The sequence below is a fragment of the Cucurbita pepo genome, chromosome LG20 (genome assembly GCF_002806865.2).
Source record: "Cucurbita pepo subsp. pepo cultivar mu-cu-16 chromosome LG20, ASM280686v2, whole genome shotgun sequence".
Lineage (NCBI taxonomy): Eukaryota > Viridiplantae > Streptophyta > Magnoliopsida > Cucurbitales > Cucurbitaceae > Cucurbita > Cucurbita pepo.
This window is the reverse complement of record NC_036657.1, coordinates 3,761,698-3,773,100: the sequence shown is the minus strand read 5'-3', so window position 1 is coordinate 3,773,100 and position 11,403 is coordinate 3,761,698. Positions and strand designations below refer to the sequence as shown.

Here is an 11,403-nt window from a genome sequence, read left to right as displayed (position 1 = left end):
TTTTTTTTTTTTTTTTTTTTTTTTTTTTTTTTTTTTTTTTTTTTTTTTTTGCCCAAATGAGAGGTATGCGGAGAGCGTCCTGACTTTTTCAATATAACTCGGGGCTATCGGTTCCGTTCTGTTCTCTCTCTCTCTCTACCTCTAGTTTTTTACCTAACTTAACAATCTTTTATGTCTGACCATATCAACATTGGGAAACCTAGCTTCCCTCCCTTTGAAGTGCATTTCTCATATCAGCTCTAAGGGTTATCTGGTTGGAACTCAAAAAACTGAAGAAAGTTTTGTGCAATTTTTATACCCTCTTGAAACACCTAGATTTAGACAAAAGAGCCTTCCAGAATCGAAAGAAGACTGAAGGGAAAATACAGGATGTTGTTGTTTATTACACATAAAAGATTCATAGGAACACAAACAAGCTAAATACGCCCAATATTCATGCATTAGCTTGAGTAGAATGTTGGAGAACGTGTTGGTTTTTCTCCGATTTCCGAGCAAGAAACTAGAATTATTACTACAGTTTTAGTCCCTTTTTCCCTTAGTTACATTTTTCGGCTACATTTATGAGCAAGTGTTGCAGCTAAGCTTTCCTTCCCACGCTAGTATGAAGTAATAGTTCAGTTCACGTTGTAGTTGAGATTTACATTTATCCACCAGATATTGTCAACACAAACAGATCAGAAACGAAAGACCAAAGAGAATTTTAAAGTTCGGCTAAACTAAAACATTAAGATCAGCACGGTAAGAACATGGACACAGAAATGAATACAAACGGAAACAATGAAACAACCCAAAATCTTAAATCTGCAGTAATTCAAAGAACAATAACAAGAACAACACTCCATTTTCCTGCAATGTATGAGGAGTAAGGAAGCAGAAGAACGAACCTGTTCAGTGTGGGATTGGTAGAGAGAATCAACCTTGGACTGCGGAATGATGCTCTCAATAGACGGGAAATCATCCTCTTCCTCGCTGCTCTCCATTCTTCCGTACTCAAACTCTGCTTCAAAACCCTCTCCAAGTGAGATTTGAATCGGAGGAAAAGCTGGGCAAAGAGTATCCGGAAATGGCGGCTGCTTACAGCCGATGGAGGATCCTGGAGTGTGTACCAAATTTCCGGTGGAAAAATTGGAGATGGATCAAAGGGTTGAGAGGAGAAGTTGCAGAATCTGTCTGGGTGGAGATTTTATGCTTACACTTTCGGAATTGATTTGATTTTTTAGTCTCGGGAATCACGAATGTTGATGAAGAACCAGTCTGGACTGTAATCCGAGCAAAAGCTCTCTTGGTGGAATAAAAATGGTAGCCCAATAATAAACTTGTTTTATACCACAAATTCCACTTTTATTTAATTTCCTCCTTAGAAAACAGTTAAAATAAATTTAGTCCTATAATTTGAAAAAAGAACAAGAAAAAATTAAAATTTTATCCTTACCAAATAGTAATAAATCTAGTATTATTCAATAAATAAATTATATATGATCTTTCATATGTTCGAGCACAAATTTATTTAATGCTAAATTACAAATTTTAGTCTATAAAACGTTTCATTTCTTATTCATATAATCTCCTAAACTTTCGGAAATGTTTAATTGATTCTTGAATTTTTTATATTTTTTATCTAATATATTTATGAAGTTTTAATTTTATATCTAATAAATCTAACCCTTTTAAAAATTAATTGTTTTATGTTAAATTTTGTATTTTAATAAATTTTATAGAATTTTTTTGAAATATTAATTATAAAGACAAAAATTTTAGGTGTACTTATTTGTTGCATTCAAAGTATAGCACATTTTAAGTAGCATTTCATTTTATTTCATGGAATCCGGTTCCGAGCCTAGCTAAGTAGCTAGTAGAAGCTATTCAAGGCATGGTAGCTGTTCTTGGATTCAACCTTCCCAGACTTAAAAACGCCTCTCTAAAAGCACATTCTAGAATATCCCTAGGCGTGGGTATTTACTTTCCCATGTTAGAGAAGGGGGAGGTTTGGAAACCGAAAAGGAAGACATGATCACTTTTTGCCAAAAGACTGATTTTCGATTTAACACCATGAAAAATAGGAAAATTTGAACCTATAAATTTAAACATGTCAGTTAAGCTATATTCATTTTAACTCAATAGTGTTATAAAATTTTTAATACTAGTGAATTATAAAAATTTTAATACTTGTGACCGAGTTCACCCTAGTTAAATTAATTAAGATAAATTCATTACACAACTAAAATTTATCGATGATACGTGTTTATCGTTTCAAACGCACATTTATTATTACATTTATAAAGAGTCGTATAAATAGATAGTAGACTCATTAGTGATTATTTGAATGTATATCAATAAAATAAAATAAAAACATTACACAAATAGTATTTAATTTAAATTTTCTATCTATGATTATTTGCTATTTGCTACCAATTGTTGTTGTTTACCTAATCTGTAATAATACAAATCAGACAGATAACTTAAAAGCGCACACAGTGACACCTGACATGCCGCTTTTCCACACGCTTCCTCAAAATATTCCAATGCCTTTTGGATCTTTTTCAATTCACCTTTGAAAAAAGGCAAACCAATAACGATGATCCCATTGTTTGGAACCATAACAAGAGACATATATGGAGCATGAAGGTCCAAAGTACATATGGAATTAATGTTAACACAGGAATGAAGGTCCAAAATCAAGCGACATATATGGAGCAAACACACTGAACATGGTTTAAATTATAAAACAATGGAAGCAAAGTTGATGTCTATAAGTTTATGAAGTCAAAACCTATAACCTGGGAATCAACCTCTTTAGGAAATCTGAAGAATTCTCAAAGTTGAAGCAGAGCATTCTTTTGATTTGTTACGTGTAAGCAGCATCAGCAGATGAGGTGTCCATGTCGTTCAAACCGAGTTCCTCATTCTGTTCCCAGGACCGTTCGTATTCCTCATCTGTGAACATCACCAAAAATAAGTATCCACATGAAGAAAACTAGATCAAATCAAAATGCTAAGCTACTTGTAAGTCGTAAGCCAAAAAGATTATAATTGTGAAGAGTTAATTGCAGTTCAAATACTTGCAGCACGGCAGAGATGCAATTGTGAAAAGTCACTTACATGTTAACTGATGGTCATCTTTGATATCATCGGTCACTGGTGCAATAAACGAGTTTGCTAATGCATCATCAAGGATTAGAGTCCAAGGCTGTTCCAAACTCAAGAGCTGCAAGATGAGAAATTAGAAGAGAGGCCCAGAAGATTATTGATTATTGCTGTGACAGTGAATACACCCAAAACATGGAAAACAGTGTAGATTAGTATTTAAGTTTGTTAAAGTAAATACTGCAGAAGATGGTTTAAATTATATCTCTAGAACTGATTCGTTGTAGGAGCATTTTCATTCAAAGTGAATTTTACCGCAATGCGCTTGCCACCCCAGGAATTAAGTAACTGAAACTACTACGTTTTCTTAACTGTTTAACAACATATATCAGCTATGCGGATGCCCACAGAAGAGAACTTTCTTATAAAAATCTACCATATTGACTTGATGTTCGGATACAACCCTATTATATTCTCTCTCATGAATCTGCTTAAAGATGAACAGGATTCATGGTTGAGACCTCTAGCTCCAACAAGAACTTATGTGGTTCCTTTGATGGAAGATACAGCAGTCCTAATGCGCCTTTCCAGATTACTCCTTGTACAAATCCGGAAAGGTCTTTACCCAAGGAAGATCGAAGTTTTTTATGGGAGCTATGGTATGGTGGTCTCAACATAGCGATAGACTTAAAAAAAGATTCCCATACCTTAGAACGTCACCTAATTGCTGCATTATGTGCACAAAAGCTTCAGAAACACACAGCCATTGGTTTACCTACTGCACCTTTGCTAGAAAAGAATTTTCTGGGAGTTTAGGCTTTGCTGCATTTGGTTAGTCTTGGTTATTGCTGTATTATGTTCATGAAAGCTTCAGAAACACACTGACATTGGCTTGCCTACTGCACCATTGCAAGATATAGCAGTGGTACACACTGAACCTAATACAGGACCACACCTCACTAGGAAGCCGCTCAAAACCTCTAAAAATCCTATTGTTCCTTTCTCCCGAAGTCCCCAACTAATGGCACATAAGCCAGCTTGCATAAAACCCTTCCTTTCTCATGAAAAGGAGGATGGGGAAGGAGCTTCTCAATCATCTCTTTGCAGCCTCTATGCTTGGAAAAACCGAATCATCCAAACTCCTACAAAAACCAACTCCAAACTAAATAAGCAAAGTCACAAGCCCAAAGCATAAGATCCAGGCAGAGAATGCAATACAAAGGCCTCATAAAGTTGGGTAACCTCCTTGAAACCCTATCCATGGTGCTGATTCTTCCATGGAGAACCTGCTAGACAAAAAACTTAACCATCTTCAAAAATTTCACCATTCAGAACGAGGCAAAGGAAGAGTCACTAAGGGAAAAGGGTTCACTAAACCAAGGAAGAAGGATTTATACGAGAACCTCTCTAGGTTACCACAAATACGAACATTACTTCTCCCTAGGTTACCATAAAACTCCCCAAGCATCAATAGAAGATCCATAATATCCAGCATTTCCCTGCTCTTACAAAGAATTGATAGAAGATCGATAATACGCACAAAAATTCAGAAATCAGCCGCAAGCCTTCAATAGCTTCTTTTTTTTTTTTTTTTTTTTTTTTTTTTTTTTGGTCTAAAACCCCATGTTATGTCAATTTGAAACTAAAATTTAGTTCAAATATCGAAATAGTGTATTGATCTATCTGTTATTATTTAAAATGACCCACGTGATAGTACCGGAATTACTGTAAAGCTATTGGTTTTCATTCCCCTATTCCTCTGTTTTATTAGTTTCTTGTTGGTTACCAAGATTAGTCTTTATTTTTACAGCAAACTTTCTTATAAAATTTACAGCAAGACTTTTATGTACATCCAGGTAAAGCATGTTTACCTAGGATTAAAAGACTTGGTTGTAGCCTTTATATAGAGGTCCCTATATTGTAATTGAGGCATTATTCAAATAAAGATTGATTCAAGATTTCTCCAAGATTTGTGCTACATTATGTCCCATCTGAAGGGCAAGAAGAGCTGGCATTTTTTAAATTATTACTTAATATTAAAAAGCTACGTTCTAAATGCACCAACTTCATACACGAGGTACACATAAATCCATGATCATGTACCTTGGTTAGTCTTGTTTTGAAGTCCAGCCACTTGTTTCTTTTATTTTCATCAAGACTGTCTCCAAAAGTAAATCCATGCACTCTCTCTAGACCTGCATTGATGAAGATCGCTAGTAAGATCCTGTTGTGAATCCAGATTTGATTTCGAAGGATCAAAGTAAAAATGTAAAGCTAGCTCGTATTTCAAGCATTTATATGTGACGGAGGACTTTCTAATCAGATGTATAACAGACTGGATCAAAGAAATATGAGTTAAATATCTTCTAGAAACTAAAAAAAATACAGCTTCAAAGTGGTTTTCCAGCATTTTACAAGGCAAGGGTAGGTTGTAAATCAATTTACGGGTGTAGACACTACGTCTACATTTTAAAAGATTGTAGTGGTTGGTTGTAAATATGTTAATTAGCTGTAATCATTAATGANATACAAAGGCCTCATAAAGTTGGGTAACCTCCTTGAAACCCTATCCATGGTGCTGATTCTTCCATGGAGAACCTGCTAGACAAAAAACTTAACCATCTTCAAAAATTTCACCATTCAGAACGAGGCAAAGGAAGAGTCACTAAGGGAAAAGGGTTCACTAAACCAAGGAAGAAGGATTTATACGAGAACCTCTCTAGGTTACCACAAATACGAACATTACTTCTCCCTAGGTTACCATAAAACTCCCCAAGCATCAATAGAAGATCCATAATATCCAGCATTTCCCTGCTCTTACAAAGAATTGATAGAAGATCGATAATACGCACAAAAATTCAGAAATCAGCCGCAAGCCTTCAATAGCTTCTTTTTTTTTTTTTTCTTTTTATCGGCTCCCTGCTCTTTTTCTCTTAACATAAAAGATATACATCCCACTAATTGGTTAGCTACCCGTAAAGATTTCATCCACATCTCACAACTAGCACGTAAATTAAGAGGTGGCATATCCAACTGGTATGGGTGGTTGTAAACAAAATATTGGCAATTCCTCTCTTAGGGGCCTTCAATTAAGTATGTGAATGCTCTCAGGGGCAATTGCGTAAAGAAAAATGTACAACATTCAAATAGTATTCATATTCCGTATTTTTCAAAAATGAAGTTTTAAAAAAATATTACCCACTTTTTTTTTTTTTTTTTTTTGGTTTTTTTTTTTTTTNGGTACACATAAATCCATGATCATGTACCTTGGTTAGTCTTGTTTTGAAGTCCAGCCACTTGTTTCTTTTATTTTCATCAAGACTGTCTCCAAAAGTAAATCCATGCACTCTCTCTAGACCTGCATTGATGAAGATCGCTAGTAAGATCCTGTTGTGAATCCAGATTTGATTTCGAAGGATCAAAGTAAAAATGTAAAGCTAGCTCGTATTTCAAGCATTTATATGTGACGGAGGACTTTCTAATCAGATGTATAACAGACTGGATCAAAGAAATATGAGTTAAATATCTTCTAGAAACTAAAAAAAATACAGCTTCAAAGTGGTTTTCCAGCATTTTACAAGGCAAGGGTAGGTTGTAAATCAATTTACGGGTGTAGACACTACGTCTACATTTTAAAAGATTGTAGTGGTTGGTTGTAAATATGTTAATTAGCTGTAATCATTAATGATTTTGTTTTATTCGTATCTTGATTGTTTTGATTGTTTTCTTTTATGTATTGAGCTTTTCTATATATATAAGAGAATTTAATTTATGTTTGAAAATCACAAAAGGAATGTAATATCCATGATGTTTACAAAAGACTTTCCCAATTTCAATGAGGGAGGTATAACTATAGGAAGCAAAACTATTAGATAGTTTACACCAAGATATAGCTTGGTAAATAACATTGTCCAAGAGCTTTGTACAAGTTTGTATCGTTTCTGTGAATACTCTTTGATTCCTTTCTTTCCCCCATATTCGAAAAGAAACCTATGATGAGGTTTTTCCAAAGTAGGGCATATGCATTCTTGAAGGGATGGTGTGTTAAGGTCATATCCAATAAATCCTTTACCACATAGAAATGTGAGATGCCATTTGAAGATATTGAGAATTTTTGTCCAAAAAATTTTGAGCACATGTGCATGCCATAAATAAGTGGTTTTGTGTTTCATTGTCTTTCTTGGAGATAGAATGTAGAACATTTTTTTTTTAAAAAAAATTTCACTTGTGCTAATGGCTTAGGGTGATTTCCTTTCCATGTTTTTTTGCTAGCGTGGGATTTATTACTTTCTCTTTTTCCCCTATGTCCATCATCAAAGATTTTGTAAAGAAACCCAGTTAGCGCTAAGAGGTCATGTGAATGAGTCTGCTTCATTTGACAATACAACGGGGCAAGGTCTAGGTTTAATTCGGCCGATTCCGTAAGTTCGTTACCCTTTAGGTTCCTACCAAGCATCAGGTCCCAGAATTTGTTGACATCATTCCACATTTCGTTGATTGTGACTCTTTTGCTACGAGAGAATCTATACAAAAGTGGATACCGCAGGGCTAGCATGGTGTTTTCAATCCATGGGACGGTCCATAATAACGTGCCTCCTCCATCACCCACTTTATGGAAAATTCGGTTGGTGATGAGGCTTTGATATTTTTTTATGTACTTCCATGGCTCTTTGAAGAAGATGGAGAGGTCTATTTTTACATGAGGGAGGGGGTCTATATATCTAATGATTGATCAATTAGAAGAAAATATTTTATTCCATTCAAATCTAGATGGTACCAGAGAAGGTTAACCCTAGTGTCCCAACAAAAATCCTAGTAGCCACGCTATAGAATCCCTAGCTACTAAGTTGCCAAAATTCTACCCACCGATTCTAAAGGGTCCAAATCTACTTCTAGTCGAACTATTTATGTTTGCAAGTGAAGTTGCTTGTGTTCAGGTGGCCATACATTTGCGTTCATGTGGCCGTTGGTCAGAGTTTGTTCACGGGAGAAGGTGAGTGTTGTCTTCACAATTACTATCGTATGTTGCTGCAGAAAAACTAGCCTTGGCCATTTCCCATCCTCATGGGTTACTTTTGCCACTCCTCCAAACCTCTAATTCACGATTGTTGAACCGCCCTAGACCTATCTGTCGCTTCGCCAGACCTTATCATTGTTCTCTAAGTTCTGTTGGAGTCTCTTCCAATTTGCTTGTTGTCGCTTTCTGAGTTTCTTGAACCTCACCGTCACTCTAATCCCCAATTTGCTCATTTAACAGAGTTGCTCACCAGACTAGTTTTCGTTTTTCTATCCTCCACAAGTTTGCTCCAGTCATTCAAACAATTCAAGATCTAGTTGGGTTCAGTTCACGGTCTGGTTTGGTTCATTATTTGGGTAAGTTGGTAGGTGATTCGGTTCAAAATCTGGATTGGTTCAAATCTTGGTTGCATCACTACTTTTTTTTATATGTTGGTGGATTTCTATTCTTTTCTATTATCTCAATACCATGTCACAGGATCTCATTCATCAAACCCTAAATTCGCTAAAAACCAATTTATCATCAAATAATTCTTGTGTTCCCTAGACACAAACTGATGTATGCAAGTAGGAGAATTTTTCTTCTTAGGATGATCAAGTGAACTCAAGTACAAATAAGCCCCCTATTTTAAGGCTTGCTGGAAGAAACAAAGTTAAAGGCAAAACCAGACCAAATAATGAGGTAACCGGCTACTCAAGATAAAATAAAAACTATGCAGGGTTAAGATTACCCTCAAAAAAACAATCAAGATTTACAACAAAGGTCAAGGGTTAATCCAAGAATCATACAAGATGGGCCCTAAATCACAAACATGTAATTATCCTCGAGCCTACTCTTGTCGCAGTTCTTCTCCGTGGATAATCGATTTTGGAACTTTGACCCTATGACTAGTTTGACTTCTTTCTTTGACTCGTACTTCCCCTCTTCCCCCATATTGCAATGAAAAAATTAGAATTGCAGTAGTTTTTTTTTTTTGTCTATGGCAGGAAAAGAGCCATGGAAACGACTACAGATTCAACTATTGTGTTGTTTTGTATTTTTCTGAACCAGACCTCGGATAGGATATTTAGACGTGCTAGGATGCTTGATGATCTCTACTATTTTGATGAACCTTTTGATAGTGATAAAAAACCTCAGACCTTTAGTAGTGTTGGTTCTCTTCCGGCTAAAAATCAAATTATGCTTTAGCATTGTAGGCTGGAACATCCTAGTTTTTTCTACCTCAAATATTTATTTCCCAATCTCTTTAAGGGAGTTGATTGTTCTCATTTTCATTATGAACGTACCTAAGCACTTATGGGAGAAGCTAAGAAATAGTGGGGTGTTGTAAATGGGTCTTCACCATAAAACGTAATGTCCATCGTAATGTTAAATGATATAAAACAAAACTAGTTGCAAAAGGATTCAAACTTATGGGATCGATTATCGGTAAACTTTTGCCCCTATTGCTAAAATTAATTCCATCGTAGGCTTTCTTTTTAAAAATGCACAATAAAAAAATTAAGTAAAAATTTTAAATATGAAAAGTGATAGTAACAAAACAGTGAGAGAGTGAAAGTTAAAGAATGAGAGCTTATTTTATTTAGCCATTCATAGGCAGTTTTCTTGACCATTTAAGACTTTTAAACAGAGACTCAGAGGCAGTACACGAAAAATGACGCAAAACAATACAATACTGCTGATTAAATATACTTACTTTCACTTATCTTTGTGATTAAACCTTCAACAGTGGTAACAATTCCCCCAAGAGTGCCACTAGTCAGCTCCAAGTCAAGATCTGGGACTTTCACACTTGCAGTATCTGACTGGTAAAAAAACATAACTTCGTCAAACTATATGTTCCAACTTACATGATACAAGCACTGGTCACTTCAGTCTCATGCCCGGAACTCAGTCCTATTATATTTTCCTTTTGTTATTTTTTAAAGAAACAGAACTTTATCAATATAATGAAATATATGAAAAGAGGAGAGCCTCCATTGAGGACAATGAAGGTTACAGAAAGGTCCTCCAATCCAATTAGCACATATATCATAAAATGAGCAAGTACAGAACACATTTTTAAACCTACACCATGTGGTAGATGTAATGTTTAAAAGAAAAATAAACTTTTTTCTAACCAACTTTTTAATGATATTTGAGCTACTAACTATTGAACTACTAAAAAAGCCTAACAAGGCAACACCCCCAAAATAATCTATACAAATTAAAATATTCAAAAGCACAAGATAGCAAACATGCTACGACATTGTACAAAAAGGAAGCCCCCTTATCACCATACTTTAAAANTCAACAGTTAACAAACCTTTATCAAATCTCGACTGAGATCTTTAACATTCTTTACACAAAGACTAATTATCTTTCCTTTTTCAGGGATTCGCCCACCAGGCTTCAGCTGCATAACAAGATCATAATTATCATCACAACTCAAACAAGCAGGTCAAAAGGTGCAGTATAGGCAAAGTTAAGACATACCTCAGAACTACGGTAACCACAAGCATCACAAGTAGTTGCCATGACAATCACTTCTTGGAAGTAGGGAATTTCTGTATTTTGTTAAGTCTTAATGTATTTGTGTAGGAGACTTCTCGATAAAAATAAATAAAACCCAGATAAAAAGTCTCTCTAGTACACAAAAGATCAAATGCTCACTAGATTAATGGGCAGTAGATCAACCATTCGGAAACTAGTAAAGTAAGGGGGCTGGGGAAAAAAATTAAAAGAATTCTACTCTTTCAAATTTTGCATGTGAGGAATTAAAGCAATAACTACAAAACCAGCTTCTACTGCCTCTTATTGCACAAAAAAGTGCACCTTTCCTGAGATTTCCACCTGTCTCAAATTCTTTTATCAGAACATAATTGCAAAGAAGCTGTTGCTCTATAGAATTTTTTTCTTTTTTAGATGACTTCATTGGTGAGTCTCAATAATATATCATATATGTGCACTTGCAGGCTTTAAATTGTACTCAAGAATGGGTTGCGTTTGTCTGGCCCCTCAATGTATCAAAACATCTAACTTAAACCAAGCTAGATGAATTCTCCCTTCTGTGATAAAGAAAGGGGCTTGTGGCATGCTTGCTATTGTGTTATTTTGTGGGGAGTGTGGCTCAAGAAGAATAGTAGAATTTTTAGCATTGGGGAAGTCGATGGAGGAAGTTCGGGAGGTGTGAGGCTTAGGCATTTGTTTGGGCTACCGTTAATCGACTTTGTGTGATTTTCAGCTTGGTGTGATTCTTTTAGATCGGAGTATATTCATGTAGCTAGTTGTGGACTCCTTTTGTGGATTTTTCTTCTTTTTTT

At 35.3% G+C, this 11,403-nt stretch overlaps 2 protein-coding genes across 2 annotated transcripts in view; both read right to left on the bottom strand.

Moving 5' to 3' along the window:
* LOC111782714 (exocyst complex component EXO84C) overlaps window positions 1-1,292 on the bottom strand; it is an 8,995-nt gene extending 7,703 nt beyond the window's left edge. The window contains exon 1 of the mRNA XM_023663508.1: window positions 885-1,292. Within this exon, the coding sequence (XP_023519276.1) occupies window positions 885-980 (96 nt within the window). The 5' untranslated portion in view covers window positions 981-1,292. The remainder of the gene's footprint in view (window positions 1-884) is intronic.
* A 1,223-nt stretch (window positions 1,293-2,515) lies between these two features.
* The window catches only part of LOC111783039 (zinc finger protein ZPR1-like), a 16,902-nt gene continuing 8,014 nt past the window's right edge, over window positions 2,516-11,403 (bottom strand). The window contains exons 11-16 of the mRNA XM_023663913.1: window positions 10,577-10,647; window positions 10,407-10,496; window positions 9,798-9,906; window positions 6,351-6,442; window positions 3,100-3,205; window positions 2,516-2,934 (exon numbers count right to left, since the gene is read on the bottom strand). Coding sequence (XP_023519681.1) covers window positions 2,846-2,934; window positions 3,100-3,205; window positions 6,351-6,442; window positions 9,798-9,906; window positions 10,407-10,496; window positions 10,577-10,647 — 557 coding nt within the window. The 3' untranslated portion in view covers window positions 2,516-2,845. The remainder of the gene's footprint in view (window positions 2,935-3,099; window positions 3,206-6,350; window positions 6,443-9,797; window positions 9,907-10,406; window positions 10,497-10,576; window positions 10,648-11,403) is intronic.